This window comes from Molothrus aeneus, chromosome 12 (assembly GCF_037042795.1).
Source record: "Molothrus aeneus isolate 106 chromosome 12, BPBGC_Maene_1.0, whole genome shotgun sequence".
Taxonomy (NCBI): domain Eukaryota; kingdom Metazoa; phylum Chordata; class Aves; order Passeriformes; family Icteridae; genus Molothrus; species Molothrus aeneus.
The window spans coordinates 14,090,095-14,112,873 of NC_089657.1; the positions used below are offsets into that span (position 1 = coordinate 14,090,095).

General features: G+C 42.6%; 1 protein-coding gene across 1 annotated transcript; it reads left to right on the forward strand.

Annotated features, from left to right (window-relative positions):
• Nucleotides 1-397: 397 nt before the first annotated feature.
• Nucleotides 398-22,514, forward strand: TKT (transketolase). The gene is made up of 14 exons (XM_066557824.1): nt 398-625; nt 5,319-5,436; nt 6,771-6,884; nt 7,528-7,625; nt 9,294-9,485; nt 10,302-10,420; nt 11,301-11,494; nt 12,028-12,192; nt 12,807-12,963; nt 17,420-17,550; nt 18,589-18,672; nt 18,849-18,942; nt 20,540-20,662; nt 22,221-22,514. The coding sequence occupies exons 1-14, from the start codon at nt 519-521 to the stop codon at nt 22,406-22,408; spliced, it is 1,884 nt and encodes a 627-aa protein (XP_066413921.1). The 5' UTR covers nt 398-518; the 3' UTR covers nt 22,409-22,514.
• The last annotated feature ends 265 nt before the right edge of the window (nt 22,515-22,779 follow it).

Below are 22,779 nucleotides of genomic sequence, written 5' to 3' on the forward strand. Positions count from 1 at the left end.
GGTCCTCCTCTTTGCAGACATTCCAAAACCCCACCCGGACCCGCTCCTGTGTCACCCGCCCTGGGTGACCATGCCTTGGCAGGGGGGTTGCACTGGGTGATCTCCAGAGCTCCCTTCCAGCCTCACCAGTGCTGGGATTCCCTGAGCGATGGCGGGCGGAGAGCGCGGCTCCCTCGCCCTCAGCGCGCGCCGCGGAAATGGCGCCCGCGGGAGGAGCCGGGGCCGCCGCGGGGCCCGCGCAGGGCGCTGAGCGCAGAGCGCAGAGCGGGCCCGGCCCGCCCCGCCCGCTGGGCGGCGGGAGGAGGGAGGATGGAGGACGGAGGATGGAGGGAGGGAGCTGCTCGCTCCTCTCTCCGCCCCCTCGCTGCTCTCCCCTCCCCCGCGCTCCTCTCTCCGCCCCAGCGCTCGGCCCCGGTGAGCCGCGCCGCCGCATCGCAAAGCCCGTCCTCAGAGCAGGTCCAGCCGCCACCGCCCGAGACCCGCCGCCGCCGCCGCCGCAGCCCTCCCGCGTCGCACACATGGAGGATTACCACAAACCCGACCAGCAGACGCTGCAGGCGCTGAAGGACACGGCCAACCGGCTCCGCATCAGCTCAATCAAGGCCACGACCGCGGCCGGCTCCGGGTGAGTGAGGGAGGCGGGCGTGCAGCGACCCAGCCCCACCGGCCGCACACCAGAGCCGCGCTCCCGCATCCCGGGATGCATCCGGCCTCGGGATGGTGCTGGGAGGGACCGTGCCGGGCTCCCGCTGCCCGGAGACGCTCCGGTGCCCCGGGGACACAGCCCCCGGTCCCGCGGTCCGCTTCCCGCCCGCGGCGCGGGGATGCGGCGGGCCCGGCCCCGGGAGCGCTGGGGCGGCGTGCGCGGGGATGGGCAGCGGGCAGGGCCGATCCCGCCGGAGCCCCGCACCGCCGGCGCTGATGGATGCGCAGGAGACACGTGTGGAAATGGCGGCCGGGGGCTCCGCGGGCACAGCCCGCCCGGGCCGGGCCACGCCGGTCGCCGGTGCCGGCGGGTGTTGTGACTGGGAGAGAATGCTAAGTTGGGGCAGGACTGGAAACCAAAGAATTTGTGCCCGAGGCGCAAGCGGCTTCTTTTTCATTGCGTGCCCGTCAGTTGGAACTAATTCTGCACAGAATTTCAAGTGAGCCCAAGTGGGATTATCTGTGCAATGCCCGCGGTCTCCAATGGGCAGTTTATTCAGGCCTCTGGACAGGATTTAGTGTGGGCTCTGATGTGTGCAGATTCCAGGGTTATCCTTTCTTTGATCGTGCTTTACCTATGGAAAAAAAAAAAAAAATCTCTGCAAACAATCAGCTTTTAGTCATGTAAAATTAAAGCCATTTTTTTTCTGCTGGAAAAATATATGAATGCTTCCATATAAAGTGCTGGACTTTTTTTCTTTTTTACACATCTCCCGTCTTGTTGCAATTTCCTCCTTCTGCCCTCTTTGAAACTAGCTGCAGTGTTTAAAAAAAATCTGACTGTATCCCTTGGATGCTGAGGTTTCTGTGAAGAAGGGTGATGTGCAAAATATTATAAAGCTTCTTTGAATTGCCTTACAGTCCCCACCCTGTGCCTGGCATGAGCTCCCTCACATGGCTCTCGAAGCTGAACTTTACTCGTTCCGTTTGCAGCCAGCAAATGAAAGTGCGGCTGTTGTTCTTCCTGTGAAATGGGGTGTTGGACGCGGGAAACCTCTCAGCAAGTCCGAGCAGTGCTTTTTTACAAATCTGTCTAGTTGGGTCCAGTCTGGAGAGACAAATATGGGATACCAAACAACTGCCCTTTTAGTTCTTGATTTGTTTCAGAGCTGCAGTGTACAGTATTACACAAGTCTGTGTGAAAGTGTAAATTGAAAAGTTGTGCTTTGTAGAGCTTGGGCTTCTGTGTTCAGCTTCCAGTAATTATTTTAAGCAGGCAACAGGGATGTGTGGTATCAGTTGTCTCATCAACAGATAAAATTATTTCTCCATTTTGTCTGATGTGCTGTTAAAGAATAAGGATCATACTACAGCCTCTGTTTGTCTTCCGTGGTCCATGAAATTCACCAGTAAAACCATTCTCACCACACTGATGAAGAAACAGTAAAAGTAGTTTTACTCAAGCTTTTTATTCCCTGGTTCATCTATGCTACAATACTGAGTCCTTCTAGCACAAAGGTATTTCAGTAATCCCTCTGGTTTATTCTGCCACTGGAGTTGTGTAGTCTGAAATTATTACACAACCTGATAACAAGCAGATTATGAAAGATGGGCTCTTGAGAGAAGATTCTGTTGATAAGTAATATATTTTCTTAATAAGATTTGGTTGCCAAGATGATGGTGTAGTAATGTACCCAAAAGACATTCAGTCTGTTGTGGAGTTAGGCAAAGCATGTACATTTCCAAAGCAGCTGTGCATTATGAATGTTTCCCAAAAACTGAGACAGTGTGCTTTGCTTAAATTGCTGGTGTGCACTGAGGATGGGAAAAGATGTTTGAATGAAGTTAAGTTTAAATAGAAGCTTACAGATAGTTAAAAATGTGGATTGTCATGATGGCTTTGACTTTGTTAAGGAAATATATGTTTGTTAAAGGTGTAGCTTGTAAAAACTGAAGGAAATGCTTGCAATAAAAGCAATTCAGAAAAAACAGGACCTGCCTACTACTTTCAAGGAAGTAATTTCTGTGAACTGTGGCATGTATTGCAACATAAATGGTGGTGTGGTAGATATGTCACACCAGTTCTTGCAGTCTTCACTTCTTTTACCTTCTGTTAAAGAAAGTACAGTCTTTGCCTGGACAAGACCAAACTCAGTCTGATCCTGAAGTTGCTCAAACACATCACTTTGAGTATTTCATCAGCTGGAGTGGAAAAATTTGGTGAACTGGAAAAAAAAATTTGTGCTCAAAATTACTTACGTGGGCAAAAAACTTGATTCATTTAGTTATAAAGATTGACCATACTTGCTTTGGGGTGTGGAAGAGTGTCTGCTGTAGCTGATGATAAATTTCTGCAGTTTTGAAACAGTGTCTTGGCTTCCTAGAGCAGGATGGATACATTCTTAAAAGTGGAAGTTGCAAGAGTTTCTTAAGAGGCAGTTAAGTTTCATAATACCTGATGTGATCACTTGTTGCAGATTATTTTTTCTTCAGTTTTTTTTTTGTTTTGTCTCAGTGTTCCATTTTAGCTTTCCACTACTATCCTTTGAAATGTGTGGATACATGTAGATGGAACAAATATCAATTGATTCACAGTAATAAAAAACCCCCACAAAACTAACTTGGAGCAATTATTTTACCCTTGTTTTGTGTGGATCCAGGATTTTGGTGTTCTAGTGTACTTTGGTTGGGTTTCCTACCAAAGGACTGTATTTCAAAGTTCAGTTTTGTTTGTTTTTTTTTTTAATTTCTGATAGTAGAAATTAATTTAATTAACCTGTAGCTTTAACAAGATGTTTTTCCAATTTTCAGGTAATTTATTAAATTTTTCTACTTTTTTTTTATTTCCACATGCTACCATTTTAGGTGGTTTAAAACTTTTTTAATCAAGACCAGGAGTTCATAGAAGTATGGTTAAGTATAAAGTTAATAAAATTAAAGGAATGAAAGCTTTAAACAAGCATGTAAGGCTTATTGATTAACTCAAATACATAAATATTTACTAATATGTTTGAACCATGGTTTAAAGCTAATTCTCTTGGTTCCCTGTGTGTGAGTACTTACTAAGGGATGGACACTAACCATAATTTGTATTTTGCTAGTGTTTTGCATGTTTTTATTCTCTTATTACAGTTATGTTGGGGATGTTGGGTGGGAAGGTTTATTACTATCAAAAGAAAATATTCTGGTTAAAGTTCTACTGAAAGTGTTGTCTAATCCTAACATGCATGGTAAATGTACATGTAGGAAACAAAAGTGACACTTTCATAGTCAGTTTATCCTGTTTTACAAGGAGGATCAAATATTTGAAGAATAGCCTGCTAAAGATGAAAAGTAAATGTGGGTAGAAGAGGAAGTGAGAAGAAACTGCTTTTTCAACCTCCTTACTATTCATCATCCACTTTCCTGTACTTCAGCAGCAATGGCTGATGTCAAGAATTATGTTTACATCAGTAAAATCTGAAAAATGCTATTTTCCATACTCAATAAAGATTTTTAAGGGCCTCCTTACCCCTTTTAAGCTTTATGGCAAGTGAAAAGCCAAGGCTGGTACCCCCAAGTGGTCAAATGGTGCCACCCCTTCCAGGTGCATAAGAACTACAGTGATTATTATTATGTAAATTACAGTAATCTAGATAAATAAAAGTAAATCTGTGCCCTTTTATTGCATTTCTAATGAAATATATACCTTGTCATGGAATAACTCCATATTTGCTACTTGCATAACCTTTTCACATAACTTTATATTCACTTGGTACTTTATGGCACAGCTGCCTGTGAAATGGGCCTGTGCATTCCTAAGGCAAGTTATAGTTGAGAATGAATTCATGTGCTGTTATCCCTGACAATTCAATGGGAGAGACTACACCAGATACTTAAAAATGTTTGATAAACCAACTCTTACGGTATTTCAAACTTAAAGATGTAAATGTAGAAAATGTTAGTTCCCCTCTTAGCCAAAGATTAAGCAATTTAGTATTTTACAACATGTATCTGGGTGTTTACTGGAGACAGTAAATTTCCATATCTGGTTTCAGTAGAAGATGAAACAAGAATTGCATTATTTAATGTCCTCTTTGAAAATCAGAATTCTTATTCTGTCAACTCTAATGTGGTACAATGAAATGGTTCCTAAGTTATACTATTATAAATGTTCCAGAACTCTCTGCAGAAGTTAATCTTGCATTACCAATCCCTGCATGTGCATCAGAGCCTGAACAAGTCCTGATGCCATGCTTTCAATTTCTCCACTCAGCTAGTGGCTCCAGTTCTGTGGAAAGCTGCCCTTGTTTCCTCTGCATTGGTGTAATTTCTGCCACCAGATAAATCAGTGGAGTCTGATTTCAGGCCCAGGCTGACACAGCCTGTGTGCTTCAGCCACCCCTTCAGGTGGTGGTCCTTGGCATGGAAAAGAAGGGAGACCTCTAAAAAACAAATCCTTGAGCTGTCAGCAGGGTCTTGATTGAACACCCATTTCAGCCAGATCAGAGGCTCCCTTTGTCTCAAAATATTTGATTGGCACTGGGGGAACAGCACAGGGGTGGGATATCAAACACTTCAGATCTGTGTATTTTCATGCTGGGGAGTTGGGGTCTGATGAAGTGATACTTTGAAGACGTGGTCCTGAGCAAACACTAACACAAGTGGTAATCTTGGATCTTCTTGACTTGTAGCCACCCTACATCATGTTGCAGTGCAGCAGAGATTATGTCTGTGCTGTTTTTCCATACCATGAGGTACAAAGTGCAAGATCCCAGAAACGCCAGCAACGACCGGTTTGTCCTTTCAAAGGTAAATAAATAATTACTGGTTTGCTGTCCTGTTACAGTCTGCTAGCAAAGAGATGTCTGTCTGTAGATTTAATTGACTTGTCTTTGACTTGTGTTTGCATACACTTACATCTGCAGAGAAGTCTGTTGGAAATATTTGAAAGCCTGGAATTTGTCTGCTTCAGAAAGAAAGAAACTGGCTGAATTAAGTTACAACATAACTTAAAAACAGTTTAAAAGGGGTCTTTGTAATGTGTCCTGATAAGTCTTAACTGCACTATGTTAAGTTATTATAATGTTAAATAATAAATATTATATTGTCTATACAATCTATCAGGATGCAGCAAGGTCTATTTTATTTTTCTAATGAGGCAGTTGCAGTTGGCTTTTGTGCTCTCTTGTTAAATGCAGCCCTGCTGTTCTGCCTGCAGCCATGTCACAGTGGGCTCTAATTCCTGCCAGCTTCTCAGGGAGCATTGCATGGAAAAGGGCAGGTTAGTGAGTAGTTTGTAGTTTGCACTCCTACTGTGCCAGTACCATACTAAAGTCACTGTTACATCTGAAGCCACTGTGGGTCAGAAAACACTGAAACCCCAGTCTGTGCTGGCTGTTAGTGTTTCTGTCCCCTTTTACATTGTGTCCTTGCAAATCACAGGGATATATTGTTCATATGGCTCAAAGGCAGGTGAGGGGCCTTCGGAAAATGTAAAACATGGCAGATGAAGTGCTCCAGTGATGCACATTCCATCTTTGAGTCAGAATTCCTCAAGTGGTGGCTCTCAGTAGCGCTGTGGAGCCCATGGTGAACATTCTTGTGCTGGATGTAACTGTTGCCATGTCTGGTGGCCACTCTGAAAGGAGGAATTGAGTGAGAAGCAAGCAGTTGATGCTGAGGTGGTGAAACACTGAGAATTACTTCCTCATGTTTACTTTAGCTCTCTAATTAATCAGTGTTTCTGTCCAGCGTTGCTAAATGGCTTCAAACCTCTGCATGCTCTTTTGACTCCTGATGCCTCCAGGAGTGGAAGATGACTGCTCCACAAAGGTCTGAGTGTACAAAGCTTAAAACTTTGCCTGTTGTCACTCCCTGCATTCAACCCTGAGTACACTCATATTGAAGGAAGCTCTAGTGAGATAACACTGCTCATCCTGCTGGGGTGCTGTAAGCAGGGGCATGGGGAGCTTGGAAACAAACATCAGTGTGGATGTGTGCATTGTAAAAATGTTTAATAACTCCATGCCTTCCTGATGGGCACGAGAACCTGATTTCAGGGTTTGTCAGCTTTGTAGAGTTTTGTCCTGATAGTTGGGAATTGTGAAACTTGTGTTTTGTTTACGATTTCTGTTTCTCTCTAGGGTCATGCAGCACCAATTTTATATTCTGTTTGGGCAGAGGCTGGCTTTCTACAAGAAGCAGAATTACTGAACTTGAGGAAAATTGATTCTGTCCTAGAAGGACACCCAGTGCCAGTGAGTGCTCATAATCTTTGATACAAAAGTGTTTCCTGTGAAACAACAAGTGTATGCATTTCACAGCAATTTTGGTTGCTAGCTGTTCAGTACAGGAAAGATAAAGGCTTCTAAGAAGGATGATGGCATTTATGGCTTCACTACTGAATTTGAATTTGAACTGTATTTGAATGAGCATGTAGAAATAACCTTTATTGTAGTAGTAAAGTTCCCCTACAGCCCTGCATGGCAGTATTTTCCATTTCATAAATGTTTAGGTGAAGTTCTATCCAGGCTTCACTTGCCCTTTAAGCAGCTTTGAGGTATTTCAAGAGTTTACACCCAGTTTGGCCACCTCATTGGTATTTCCATTCCCAGCCAGTTGTTTCAATTGATTCTTTTTACACAAAATCATCAATTCTTAACTGTTGCCATCCAAAGCATAGCTGAGAAATTCCATTCCCTCTCAGAGTGACCAGTTAGCTTGTGACAGTCATCATGAAGGAAATTGCATTGCAGGAAAATCAGGGGTTCAAGATTTAGAGGGATTTGCACATTGTCAGGGCTGAGAAGCTGCATTTTGGTGTATGTTAAACCATCTTCTAGCACTGGAAATTACTTCCTCTATTTCATAACTATAAAATAATCATCTTTTTATTCTCAGAGACAAGCCTTCACTGATGTGGCTACTGGATCCCTTGGGCAGGGTCTTGGTGCTGCTTGTGGAATGGCATACACTGGCAAATTCTTTGACAGAGCCAGGTAATTCCATTTCCATACTTCATGATTATAGGCATTCAATGGGAAAATTTTGTTAAAATAAGATAGGTAGGTAGATAGATAGATAGATAGATAGACAGACAGACAGATATATAGATAGAGAGATTCATTCTCCTTTATTCAATCCCAAATCTGATTTCAAATTCAGGTTTTAAATTATAGATAATTACAAAGCTGTTGCCAGTGAAACTACCAAGGGTTTAAAGATTAGCAACAATTAGTGCATATGTGTGTTTCTTTTGTGACCTGACAGCATTGCAAGCTGATGTTCCTGAACAGAGAAGACAGGGAGTTGTTGGAGAAGCCTCTAACTTCCAGAGAGTAACTGATATCCATTTTGAGACTGGATGTGTCCCTTTAGAAGGAAAGTGCAAGCTGGAGAGGTCTGTTCAAAGTCAGATGACAAATAATGGAGAACGCTGGATAAGGAACCGTTATGGTCAATAATAGCATAATTGAATCATAAAGTAGGGCTCCAAAATGTTATCAGAAAGGCACTCAACTCCACAGAGACAAAAATTACTGCTCCTGCCATTTGTTTTGTGCACAAGAAAAGAAGATGTCTAAAGGCAAATCTGTATGAGGAGGAAAATAGCCTGATGTGGTTGATATATTTTATTTGACAGTTCTAGTACATCCGAGCATAGGCTGCCCAGTTAATGTGTCCTACACTTCACTAGCTTGAAATCATTTCTGTGAAAGATGACTTGCTGATTTTAATTGAGTTTAGCAGATGCTACGTGTGGAAAAAATCTAACTAGTGCTTACATGACAAAAGGAAAAGGTGGTCTTGCGTGCAGCACTGGGGAGCAGCTTAAGTGCAAGGAGTTCACATTTAGCTGAAGGCAGGTAGGAATCAGATCAAAAGCCTCTTATAGCTTCATGTTGAGTAAAAAAGTAATCACTGACAGCCATCTCAATTATTTTGTTTTAAAATTATATATTTGAAGAATAATTTACTATCCTTTTTTTTTTCATTTTAGTGGGTAATAAACATTTACAAAGTTTTGTTGTCCAGAAGAAGAGCAGTAGTAAAAGACAAATGCTGTGGCTGAATTTGGTAGAGATGAGACAGTACTCCTGCTAACTGAGTTTTACCTAAATAAAGGGCTTCAGTGGTTGGAGAAATAGTCTACAAAGTTATTTAATGTTGGTTATCTTTTTACTGAACTCTGAATTTGTTATGCAGTATGCTTTAATCCATAGCTGAGCTCATCCACAATTTAGAGTTTCCTGAAATTAATTCCTGTTGGTTGTCCTTCCAGAGGGTATATGGGAGGAAGGAGGAAGCAGAGGTAACTGTCCCTGCATTGTTCAGGATCTTGCTGAGTCACAGTGACAGTGTTCAATGGGCTTGTTCAGTCAAGCCTTGCAGTAGGAGGCTTAGGACTTGATTTTTGTGAGACAAAGGTTTGGAAAGGAGTGCAGTATTTCTCATCTTATTTTTCTAATGTGTAACGGCTCATAACTATTTTAATTTGATTTGTCTAAGGTTACGTAACTTTAGCTGAGGTGAATGCACTGAACAATGGGAATTGAGTTTGGGATAGAAAAATGAAGTGAATTCTTACTATGAATTATTGGAGGAGTTTTGATTTAATAGCACTCACAAATCAAACCTAATTTATTTTCATTTTTAATTTCTTCTAGCTATCGAGTGTACTGTCTGCTTGGAGATGGAGAGTTATCTGAAGGCTCTGTTTGGGAGGCAATGGCCTTTGCTGGCTTTTACAAGCTTGATAATCTTGTTGCTATATTTGATATTAATCGTCTTGGACAAAGTGACCCTGCTCCTCTGCAGCATCACGTTGAAATCTACCAGAAACGCTGCGAGGCCTTTGGGTATGTGAGTGGGAGAAGCTCAGGATAATCTCTCATTTGAAAATGTATGTTCTGTTTGCTTCTCAGAATTGTTCAAATGAGCTTTCAGCTCTAAAGGATTCCATCAGCAAGGAAGAGGGTAGATCTTTCATCATGCCTGATATTGGTTGACTTTATGGCCGCAGCAGGAATACTGAAAGTGGCAAAATTTGTTGGTTTTGAGGAAAAATAAGGACTGCTTGCATAGATAAATCTTGTCAAGGGTCTTAAAACTGTTTTTAACACATCAAACTCAGATTTTATAACTGTGACCACATGTCCTATTATAGCAAGTAGATCAGAAAAAAACAGCATGGAAAGTAAGAGAATTCTTTGTGTATTGGCTTTCATTTACTTTCATATTTCTATGCAGATGCAAAGTCCATGCTAAAAAAACTGTCAGATACAATAGAAAGCAAATTATGCCTGAGTGTTTGGGGTTTTTTTAATCAACGTCTACTGTCAGTTTTCATCTTATTTCTAGATGCCTGATTTGCTCTTGTGATTAAAAATGGCCATTATTTCTGAAGAAATGTATTATAACTTGGTTATCTATGGGCTGTGAATTTTGCTCATAGTTGTTGATCCCACTGTGACTCATTTTGCATTATAAAAAAGCAGCTGTGCTATTTTTTATGGTCTCAAATAAATGCTAGTTCATGTTTCTGGCATACTTTGGGTCTCTTAAAAAGACACTGCACTGGAATGAAGTTAGTATTTGTTATTGTTATTGCTGACTACCAGAGAGTGTCACATGCCAAAACCCTTTAGAAACAGTTGATCTGTTTGTGTTCTTAGCTGGCATGCCATCATTGTGGATGGACACAGTGTGGAGGAGCTTTGCAAAGCCTTTGGCCAGGCCAAACATCAGCCAACAGCCATCATTGCAAAGACTTTTAAAGGCAAAGGCATATCAGGTAATAAAACAATTCTTGCTTTGCATACACAGGTAGATACAATGTACACCTAGAGCTGCAGTACAGGTAGCTGCACATCTGAGCAACAGCTGCAGAAGGCCTTTGACCCTCTGTACCTGTCAGCAACATTATGCTGAGAAAATTGGTTTGGTCCTATCAAGTGGGATGTGTGCCAGCTAATGGAGTGTTCTGTCCATGGGATGGAGCAAATGCACACTCAGTGTGTCAAGGGTTGCCATGGTTCCCTTTAGCCACAGCTTTTAGCAGTACTCTGAGCTTGCCTTTCTGGCCAGATAAATATTAATAACAGCAGTGAATATCATTCCTTTTCATTGAGTAAGCAAGCAAAGTTCATTATTTGCAGTGACTGAAGGAAAAGTGTATCGGCCAGAGAGGTGATTTGGCTGTTAGTGCTAGGTGCACAGATAAGAGTCAGCAGAAGCTATTAAAATAAAGCTGTAAAATATCAGATCTTGTTTGAATTGGACACCTTGGTTAACTGTTGTTTCAAACTTATCTGAGTTTGTTTAAAGAGCTGTTGAAGTTTCCTGGGAAATGTTAATGCTGATTTACTGGTTGCTTCCTGCCACACTGAGGTCTGTTAGGGGCAAACTTACAAATCATTTCAGTAGAAGGTGCTGGGATTTTGTCACAAGTTTGGAATATATGTAATTTGATCATGTAAAATTCCTCCTATTTGTTTAAATATGTCTGTCTTAATGCAGTTGAATACTACTGTAATTGTTCAAGGAATTTCTTCCTTGGAAGAAAATACTGGACTGTCATAGTCCACTGCACTTTCATCTGGGTAAAATCTGCAGCTAAAAACATAAATTGTTTTTATACTTCTCTTACTTGTAATGTGACTTTAAATACACAGGTGTTGAAGATAAGGAAAGCTGGCATGGAAAGCCCCTTCCAAAAAATATGGCTGAACAAGTCATTCAGGAAATAGATGACAGAATCCAGAACAAGAAAAAGCTTTCTCCAGCCCTTCCAGAAGAAGATGCACCTATAGTAAATATTAGAAACATTAAGATGCCATCTCCACCAAGTTACAAAGTGGGAGAAAAGGTATTCCCTTCTTTTTCACTGATGGTCAGATATTTCAAATTGTGAGACTGTTTAACAGGATGGCAGGGGGTTTTGTGTTCTCTCTTCCCCCAGTTGCAGCTACCCACCTCTTCTCAGTAGGCAGACACCTGTTTCTGTGGTGTGACACAGACAACTTGCTGGCTATTGAAAGAGTATATAAATGCATTAAAATATGGAGATTCAAATCATTCGTCATCATTTCAAGATCATTATCAATTTTCTAAACTATTTTATGTGCCTTTGAAATTGAAGAAACTCCTTGAGGTTCAGTGAATTTCTATGATTGGAAAGCAAGGTTTTAAACATTTCCTGGCTAGATTGGTGGGGAGTTGCCGATTTCAGCACAGATGTTTTTTCTAATGCTTCATTGTGGGTTTGTTTACTCTTCTATGTGTCACCATACTCATGTACTCTTGATACTGCTATCATTGAAAACAATAAAGCAGGAAGAAAAAAAAAAGCCTCTAGAAAGCAGCAAGCTCCAGCAGCCCTGGTGTGTTTTCCTTTTGCAGTGGGCCACCCGCAAGGCTTACGGGGTTGCGCTTGCAAAACTGGGCCACGCCAACGATCGAGTGATTGCCCTGGATGGCGACACAAAGAACTCCACCTTCTCTGAGCTCTTCAAGAAGGAACACCCCAGTCGCTACATTGAGTGCTACATTGCTGAGCAGAACATGGTAACTGCTCCCTTGGCTTTATTGAAAGATCACTATGACCATTCAGTGTGAGTCCCCTTACAGTGGGGGTCTAATACTTGTTTTTCAAATAAATGTGACGTAATTGTAGCAAAAAGCAATTTAGGAACCTTGTTCTAATTTCTAGTTTGCTAAAGAAGGGCCCTTTTAGTAAATACCAGTCCAAATAACACAGGTAAATCCATTCCCTCTTACTAATGATGATTTTTGTTTTCTGGAGATAGCAAGACCATGTCCATTGGACTGAGAACCTAAGCCTTTGATCGAGGAGAAGAAAGAGAGGGATAAGTCTTAAAAAATCTTTGAATGGCTGCTTTAAGCAGGTAAAGAAAAGAAGCTGCCAGTAAGAGTCAACAATAACAGCTAGCAGTTGAAGCATGGAGCAGAGGAGATGCAGGAGAATAGATACTGGGAGGGTGAGTTGCCTCCTTTCCTTTCTGGAAATGCCAGCAATTAGAAGCAGGACTAAAGAGAGATTTTTAATCTGCATTGAGAGCTTCTTCCTAATTTTTAGAGCAACAAGTCCCACAGACAATGTCCTGGAAACCACTGATAAATAAGGAATTCGCTGTTCTTACCCAATGTCCCTCTCTCAGGTGAGCATTGCAGTTGGCTGTGCCACTCGTGACAGGACCGTTGCTTTTGCCAGCACCTTTGCCACCTTCTTCTCGCGGGCGTTTGACCAGATCCGCATGGCCGCCATCTCCGACAGCAACATCAACCTCTGCGGCTCCCACTGCGGCGTCTCCATCGGTAAGGGACCCGCAGCGGCCCCAGCCCCTCCCTGAAGGCTGGCTGGCAGCCAGGTGGATCCTGCTCTGTGCAGCCAAGCTGTGCTGTAGCTGGGGAGGTGTAACAGTGGCAGCAGGGATAGCAGGAAGTTGTATTTGCAAGTCCGCTTCTGTTGTATTTAGAAAGAATGAGAAAAATTTCAAGCTGTCATCGGCCCTGTTTTTCCTCTTTGGCCTGATGAAAATAGGACTTTTCCCTACAAGATTTCCTACTGCACAAGTAAAGACTGATATAAAGGGATTGGACTGAAACTGAGGGGTTCAGGTTCCATTTCATCTTTGCAGTTGATGAAAAATGAGAGAATATTCTCTCTGTGGAGAGAATAGTCATGTGCTTACTGTACCATTGTTTCCCAGTCTCTTACTGGGAATCTCTCTCTTACTAATGATACTGTTCTTGCACAGATACTCTTGTCCATCAATCTCAAAAACACTTCAGAGATCACACATTTGAAATAACCATTTCAACTTATCCCAGTATTTTTTACTACTGAAATTGTTAATATGGTGATTAAAAAAATCCCAAATCTCTTATATACTAATGAAACAGGAACAGTGAAGCTGTTATATAATTCAGAAAATTGAATCACAGGTTTTGGGTTGGAAGGGACCTTAAAGTTCATCTCCTTCCAACATCTCCCACTAGACAAAGTTGCTCAAAGTCAGGCAGGACTTACCCTTGGCTGTCTTGAATCACCTCCCTCTCCCCATGTGCCTTAGTACAGCTTCTAGAAGGATCTGTTCCAGGATCTTCCCAGGCACAGAGTGGTAGTTGGTAGTTCCCAGGATTCTCTCTTTTCCCTTTTTAAAACCAGGTGCAGTGTTTCCCTTTTTCCAGTCACTGGGGACTCCACCTAGTGCTGCTGTGACTTTTCCTGGGGAGTGTCTTGGCAGCTACTTCAGCCAATTCCCTCAGGACTCTGGGATGCATCTGCTCAGCTCCCATGGACTCTTGTAGGTTGAGGTTCCTCAGGAGGTCACGAGCCTGATCTGTTGTGGTTTAATCCCAGCTGGACACCAAGTACCACCCAGCCACTCACACACTCCCTGTCCCTGCAATGGGACTGGGAGGAGAATCAGAAAAAAACTTGTAAGTTAACTGCTACTACTACTACTAGTAATAATAATAATTGTAGTTATAAAAATTAACTCCAAAAAACAAGCACAATACAATTTCTCAACACCCACTGAGCAATGCCCAGCCTGTCCCTGAGCTGTGGTCAGCCCCTTGCAGCCACCTCCCCCAGTCTGTATGCTGAGCATGGCATTCTGTGGTATAGAATGTCCCTGTGGCCAGCTTGGGCCAGCTCCCTGGGCCATGGTCCCTCCCAGCTTTTTGTCCTCACTGGCAGAGGACAAGGACACTGAAAAGTCCTTGATTTAGGATAGCACCACACAGCAACAGCAAAACATTGGTGTGTTATCAACAGCATTCTCATCCTAAATCCAAAACACTCCACTGTACCAGCTAAGAAAAAAAATTAACTGTCCCAGCCAAACCCAGGATGTCTTAGAGCAGAGGGAACTTTGCCTGTCCAGGCCCTGTCCTGCAGTCCATCCACCTGAGAGGTGTGGGAAAAGGGTTTGCCAGTGGAGACCAAGGCAGCAGAGCCAGCACATTCAGTCCAGCTGGCTGAGGGCCCTCACCAGCAGAGCCTTCTCTGGTCTTGGCTTCCCATTGTAACTGTTTAGAACATGTCAGATCATAGTGGAGTTTGCTTTGGTTTGAAGGAGGAAGAGAATTTTATTTTTAATCTGAAATGCATAGACATGACCCATGAAAACAGGAGCAGACTTGCATACCAAGAAGAAAAATGCAAGTAGACATTCATGCTTGAAAAACTAGTAAGTATTTCTAGGGAAAGTGAAAGAGAGGGAGAGCTGACAGGGGTAGTAAATTAAGGTTCACTGCCTACATCAGTTTTTCAGTTGTTTTAATAGTTTTGGCTGGCAGTAAGGCTTGACGAAGAGTTTGATGTTTTGGTTTTTTTTCATTTAAAACAAAATAGTTAAGTTGATCTGTAATATTGGTAAAGATTTAAAGATGCTTCATAAACACATGTAATCTCATCCCAAACTTCAAACTTAACCTGTAGCAATACAGTTCTCTGGACCAGAGACTGGATGTAGTGTGGATGTAATTAAGGGAGGGATTCTATTACAAGGCTCTCATTAAAATCAGTCCTTCCACATTCAGACTTTTAGCAAGCAGGGTGGTGATGTAAAAGCCAATTAGGTTTGGTCTTTGCTGATTTAGGAAGATGAAACTCTTTTGGATTACCCAAATTGTCTCCTAGAACTACACTTCCAAGTTTCAATTTTCAGCACATGAAATGTTCTGCTGGGAGCTGTGACTGTGAGGTGCAAACTTGGATTTATAAAGTTGTTTAAAGTACAAATCTTGTTCAAGCCTCAACTTGATTTTCAAAAAAGAATTTCAACCTAAAGTTTTGCAACTTATACAAAGAGCTATATAAAGTTTTATAAAGAGTTATATGATGTTAATGGAAGTTTTGCAACTTATATGAAGAGTTACAAAGAAAGTTATTCAGAAAAATATTTTAGCAGTTAAAAAATTCAATTTTAAATGAAAGGGTATGAATGAAGCATATTAAAACTTTGGGCCGTATGGAATTCCAAATCTGCATGGAATTCAGAATCCAATCTGGATCTGTGGTGAAAATTGAAGTTTTATGTATGCAGTTCTAGGCAGACCTGGGCTTCTGCTGCACTGAAATTTGAACCATTAAATTTATGAGAAATAGCTATCACAATGACCTTCTGAACTTTGACAAGTTCACTCCTAGACCAATAGTTGCTGATGGACTGAAACATTAAATAAGTTATAAGGTCATAAGAGAAAAATCTGTATTTTTCAAACTGAACATATAGAAAAAGAAATCATAGTGTACATGTGTCAGAAATAGAAATATCAATTGTTTAGACTGTTTTATATTCTGGACATTTGCTACTGCTCATATTAAGCATTTACTTTTTTTATTAAGCTATAAATGTAGGTTTTGCAGATGTAATTGAGAATTATACTCTCATTTGATCTCTGGTATTCCAAACTCATATAAATTGACATTTTCATAAAGACGTGGGGCCAGACTCAACTTGGTGGCAGTATGTAAGTCACTTTGAATTGAATTGAGGAGCTTTGAATGTTGGTGGTATTGGCACCACCATAGCAAAAGCAGGACAAGCATGAGTAACTCTCTATCTTGGATAAGATTCAGATTCTGGATATTAAAATTATCACCTGATAATTTTATTCTTCATAATTTCATTTCCTTCTATGCCTTCATTGTGTGAGTGCATTTTAGGAAAGGAAAATGCCCACTGGACCCTCTCACTCAGAGTACACACATTTAGAAACTGTGATGTTGAAGGTTTCTTCATGTCATGATTGCAAGCCAAGACACTTTCTTTTCCTGGTCTGTGCTTACTTCATTAGTAATGTTCAGTGGCAGAGTTCAATGATTGATCTTTTTAACGTGTTTAAAGTTCTTCAGAATTCTGTGCTGCTCTTAGGAACATATTCTCCTCCTTCCTCGTGAACTCGTCCTTCTTGAATAACAGGTAGTGGGTGCATGTGGGAAGGCTCTTAGCCCTGCTGCTGCAGGCTGTGACATGAGTGGATTCAGAGCTCTGTGCATGGCTGCTTTGGAGCAGTGCCATTCCCAAAGCTCCCTTACATAAGGTCACTGGGGGCGGGGGGTGTTGTGGTGGTTGTTTCTTTAACCATGGAAAATCATGGCACCCAGCACGTGTCCTGGCTAACAATTCCTTTTCATAGATCTGCAGTTTGTGCCATGAGGTGCTTGAGTTGTTAAATTAACAACACAGATGCCCTATTGCTCCTTAAAAGACCTTTTTCCAGCATTAAAAAGTACATACATACCCTTCATTTAATCTTGAAATCAGCCTAAGAATTTGAGAGTAGTTGTACCAATTGCACTCTCCATTTCTGATGGGACACATGCAATTTTCCTTTCACATTTCCAGCAGTTTAAATCTGGAGGAACACTTATTGACAAGTATAAATTTTGCCTCAGCACATGTAAATCTGAAGATGTTCAGATATCTTGTGACCCTCTTTCTGTATCTGTACCCTTCCTATTTGGTTGTATTCCTTTTGTGTTGTTTTATTGTTATACTTTACTTCCTATTTTTTCTTTTTAATCCCAGTTCTCTTTCTTTTTAGTCTCTTTCTATCCTTATTTACTGTTTAGATGGTTCCAAGTTTAAGGAGAAGATGATTCTTTTCTCAAGCAGGTAGACTTGCATGTCGTGTGTGTGCCTGATTTTATCCTTTTCTCCTTTTTTGCCTGGTTTACATTGAACCTCACTTCTACATTGAGTGATTGTCAAAAATGTGCACTTGCTCTTTTGTAACTCTGCTTTAATCCTTCCAGGTGAGGATGGGCCATCTCAGATGGGGCTGGAGGACCTGAGCATGTTCCGGGCTATTCCCAACTCCACTGTGTTTTACCCCAGTGATGCTGTAGCCACTGAAAAAGCAGTGGAAATAGCTGCCAACACTAAGGTTTGCATCAGAGTATTTCTGAGTCAGAGAATAATTCTGGCTTTTGTACTATTCTTGTTGCTTCTGGCATGTTTCTTGCATGTCTCTACCCACATGAATTCTTCCCAAGGCTCCACTGGGGCAGTGGGATGTTTTCTTATCAAGGAAAGGTTGCAGACATTCTGTCCAGGCTGGTGCAGAATGAACAATCTTGAATGCTGTGGGCCAGATTTGGGGAGATGTAAATGATTACACAAGTACAGTTTGAATCTATATTGAATTAAAGTGTAGCTCTTTAGCAAACCTAAAAGTGCTCTCCTAGTACCTTATCTCTGGGTCAAACTTGAAGCTGGATGTGGAAAGATAAATCTCTATATTGAGGATTTTGATAATCTCATTGATCAGTATTTTCCTTGGCTGCCATACAAGTTTTTCTTGAGAAAGGAGCAAATGATCTGAAAAAATTCAATGTTGCTACTACATGTAGGTTTTCAGTGAAGGAGTGTGGAAATTTGGTGTGTAACAAATATGATGAGTGGTTTGTGGAAAAAAAGATGGAAGATGGGGAAAGGAGTGGGAAGAAGAGATTAAAGTATAAGTTTGCTACTTCTTCTGGAAGGGTCTCTGAACTTTAACTGATGGAAAGCCTGTTTCCTTGCTTTCAACCAAGCATTCTTCTCCAATTTAAAATTGACAGAGTAAAAGTTGCACAGGTATGATAAGGCTCCAGGAGTCTAATTAACTCAAATAGGATTCTCCATTTCCACAAGAGAACAGAAGAGGAGTAAGTATCTTGGAATCAGAAAGGAAACTGTAAGTTATCAGTGTGCTTTAAGAGGTGCAGTGTTTTGTACTGCTTGAAGCAACCAGCTGCCACAAAGGACTAATGGGAATTGGTGGGGCAGAGTTTACTTAGAACAACCAGAGGCAACATAGGAGGGTGAACATCAGACAAATAGAAAAAGTCATTTTGCTGTATTTTTTTTCATAGGATTTATCAATTAGAATGTTAACACTTTTCTGTTTTCCTAACTTCTAACATGTTTACCTCGGAAACAGGGCATTTGTTTCATCAGAACCAGTCGTCCTGAAAACCCTGTCATTTACAACAACAACGAGGACTTCCATATTGGACAGGCAAAGGTAAATGCTGCACAGATAAATAGAATCAGAAAAATACGCAGTGCTCCTTTTGTAAAAGCCCTTTTCCCTCTAAAGTGTTGCAAAGATTTGATCTTTTCATTAAAATCTCTAGAAATGTAAAAAAAAAAAAACAGTAAGATTAAGTGTTAAAAACACATGGACATGTTTTCTTGCAGGTGGTTTTGAAGAGTAAGGATGACCAAGTGACTGTGATTGGAGCAGGAGTCACTCTGCATGAAGCACTGGCTGCAGCAGAGCAGCTGAGAAAAGGTGGGGCTTTTTTCCTTTTTGTCATGTAACACCAAAAAAAATCAATACCAGTCAGCCTAAGTGCTCACCCTTTGTACTGGTAAACATTAATGACACTGTTCAGCTAGTCAGGCACTGGCTGTCAGGCACTGTTAGCTGATACAGTACAACACAGCATGCAGCTCCCAGTCTCACCTAATGGAGGAGGTTTTAGTTGGCTTAGCAGCATCAGTAGCCATGAAAATTGACAACAGATCACACCAGGGTGTCCTTAGAATTGCTGATCTGTGGTAGTGCCCTGTGGGCAGAGCCTTGGGGACACTGTGTGAGAAGCAGGAGTGGCACCAGGTCTGGTACAGCACAATCAGCTGCAAACAGGCTGGGGCCAGGTCCCAAAGCACAGCTTGTCACCTGTGTGTGGCCATGGCACCTGGTCCTGGGTTGGGCTCACTGCTGACCTGGGTTCCTTTGAATGCAGCAACTCTGAACCACTGTGGGAGGAGCACAAATCTATGGCAGTGCTCAAGCCACTGCTATCTCACAGCAATGGTAACCCTTCAATGAAACAAGAGAAAGAAACCATCAAAAACCCATCTGTGAGTCAGGAGCTTCTCCTCAGGAAGAGATTACAAATAGCAGGAGATAATACAGTAATGCTGCCTGTGGCTTATGGGGAGCTTTGTGTGCAGCAGCTGGGTGGACTGATACTTTGTCATGACCTTAAGTCACCAGGCTTAGGACATTTTGGAAGTTGTATTTTCAGAACCATTGTTATTTTTCTACACTTACTGTGTTTTACAGTGCTCTGCTGATCTTGAAGTCTGAGTAATCACCTCTGGAGATATAATCCCACAGTGCAGAGGCAAAGTCTAATATCCAAAATGTATTGGCCACTAAAGAGCCTTTAGTCACAAAATGACAATAGGGCCTCTTCATGTGTAGGAGTCAGCCCAGTGTTCAGCCAGCCAGGATCAGAGACAACCTCACATAATTGCTATTCTTTATAAACAATTGCCATTTGTGTGCAGCTTTAATGAGCCATTGGGCCTTATGAGGGCAGGGCATATCTGGGTTTGGTGCCAACCAGCCTTAAGGGTGCTCTGGTAGGGCTGGGCAGCTCAGATAGGCACACCTGAGAGGTGGCAGCCTGCAGTAAAGAAAGAATTCAGAATGCCTACACACCAAAGAATCAGGTGGAAATTGCACTTGGCTTGACAATAAAGGTAAAATAAAAGTCTGGAAAAAAATTTACAATTGACAGCCTGAGTAAAGAGGATTTCTCTGGTGGCTGGATTCTCTCTTACCTGGGGAAAGACAGTTAGATTACTTTTTTACTGATGGGTGCTCCTGGTAACCTTGAGTCCCTCATCCAAGCCTCCTCCATCATGTCTGTGAATAAATGGGTATCACTATTGCACAAGGTCCATGGAGAAAGAATACATATAGAAATTAGGCTTGGCTGGGTTCTGTGGTAGATGAGCCAGAGGTACAGGTACCTGGGAGTTCATGTGGGCAGTTCTCATAATGGTCTAGGAGATCACAGCCATTGCCTGGACCACTGGCATTGTCTTGCATGTTGCAGTTCATTGTTCCAAATCATTTTCCTTTATTTATGCAGAAAAGATCTACATCCGTGTGATTGACCCCTTCACTATAAAGCCCCTGGATAAGAAGACAATACTTGAAAATGCAAGAGCAACCAAGGGCAGAATCATCACTGTTGAGGACCATTACCATGAAGGTGAGAAGGGTCTGGGAGGTCACAGCCCTCAGAGGCTGGAAGCTTCTGACCTGACAGAGGAATATGAGACCTGATGCTGTCATCCCATGAAAGCAAAAGAGAGATTTCAGGTTTTTTTGGTGCTGTAAGGATTTTAAAGTGACACTAAGGGTTGAAAGGTTCCAAAGATTTAAGGGGTAATCAGGGCTGCCTTTCTGATTAAATTAGCCTTGTGTGTCCTTTCTGTGCTTGGTCCAAGTGAAGTCTGGATTCATTTGTGCCCAGTGAAATTGTAAATTCCTGCTGTGCTGCAGGCGTTCTGCTCAGTGTCTTCTCTGAAAGGCTGTACAGCAGCTTCTTTGCAGGTGTGAAATTGCAAGAGAGACCATTGCTGTGCAGGTTTAAGTATTCCATGTGTCCAAAAACTTGGCTCTAGGTTACCTGAAATCAGATGGTTTGGGCAGTTTCCATAGTTTTTCCACAGTTACTCTGGGATAAATTCCTCTCTTTTTCTTCTCCACCACCATAGATATCTATTAACAGAAATTAGTAGATACAGTTATGAGAATATTACCTTAATTTAAGGTGAGCATCACTCTTGCCAGGTACCTGAAGTGAGCTGGTTCTACCTTAAATGCTGGATAAACCATGTTTTGTCCCAGACTATGGATGGTGACAGATCACTGAACCTCATCATTTTCTAGCTCAGTGCTCATCTCTGAGCAAGTATTTTACTGCAAGTTTGCAAGACAGCAGAGTCTTAAGTGTGAGGTGCTGGAGCTTTGTGCTGGCATGGTGCTCTGTGGTGCAGGCAGGACAGGTGTCTGTGCTTGCAGGCACACTGAGCTCACCAGCTGCATCCACAGAGGTGCACCTGGCTGCAGGCTCAGTTTGGTTAAATCCCACCATGCCTGGAGCTGTGGGCAGCCCTGTGATCCTGGATACACTCTCTGAAGGGTAGCACTGAGGTGTCTCTTCTACCAGGTCTCACAGCACACGCTTTTGACCCAAGTCCCATTTTCTTCTTCCTTAGTACTTCTGCTTCCAGTGTCTCTCCTGCCTCCATGCAGTTCCCGTTGCATCCTTGGTTGCTGTGACTGATAGTGAGTCAGAGCTGAGCTCTGAGCAAAGGTTGTGAATACATTACATAACCCAGAGAGGTGCCCAGCAGCATGTACAAGCATTGTGAAAAGATGGGAGCTCTGAGCTGCTGAGATTGGTTGGAATTTCAGCACGTTAAGTACACTTGTAAATGCTCTTCAGTCAAAGTGTATTTTTAAACCTGGTTCCTGGTGGCTGATGCTGAGGTGGTGAGAGCTTGCTGACAGTCCTGTGCCCTTGAGAGGCAGGTGTGTCCTGCTGCTTATGGCTGAGTACTTCAGAAATGGCAGCCTGCTTGTCCTCAGGATGCCTTTGGCACAGGACAGGGTTTTCAGTTCGCAGTCAGCCCATTCAGACACGTGTGATTGGTGTTCTCCTGAGGCCAGGCATGGAGGCTGTAAGTGGCAGGCCCCACACACACAGTGTGGATGTTCCTGCTGGGACGCTCCATCAGTGCCATATCTCCCTCTCTCTGCAGGTGGCATGGGCGAAGCCGTGTGCGCCGCCGTGGTGGGCGAGCCCGGCGTCACCGTCACTCGCCTGGCCGTGTCCCACGTGCCCCGCAGCGGGAAGCCAGCTGAGCTGCTGAGGATGTTTGGCATTGACAAGGATGCCATCATGCAGGCAGTGAGGGCAGCTGTGTCCAAGTCCAGGAACGCTGAATAGATGGGAGCATCTCGTGCTGTGTAACCAAGAGCTGCGTTCGGAGAGGTTAAGGCAGGCAAAGGTGCTTTATGTAGAGAGTTCTAATAAAAATACCAGCTTAAAAAACCTTCTGGGGTTTCATCTCTTCTTTTCTCTGTGGGGCTTGGTGTTGTGGGGCAATACCTGCTTGTTTAGAGCCCCTCCTCTCTGCATTGCCCCCAGCCATTTCAAACCAAAGGCAAGGAGGATGTACCCAATGTGCTGGGTGGTGCTGAAGTGGAATGAGATGTTCCAGGTCCTGGGGAACCAACGGGGAAGTGAGGCCCAGCTGGGCTGAATGGTAGTGCAGACAGCACTAGTGAAGGAAAAAAAGTTGGAACTCCTCCTAGGAA

What these genes read in the sequence shown, in the direction of transcription:
- TKT (XM_066557824.1), top strand. Translation starts at nt 519, where the DNA reads ATGGAGGATTACCACAAACCCGACCAGCAGACGCTGCAGGCGCTGAAG. An exon ending in TAGAAGGACACCCAGTGCCA is followed by an intron (nt 6,885 to 7,527) that starts GTGAGTGCTCAT and finishes TTTTATTCTCAG; the next exon opens with AGACAAGCCTTCACTGATGT. An exon ending in AAATAGCTGCCAACACTAAG is followed by an intron (nt 17,551 to 18,588) that starts GTTTGCATCAGA and finishes CCTCGGAAACAG; the next exon opens with GGCATTTGTTTCATCAGAAC.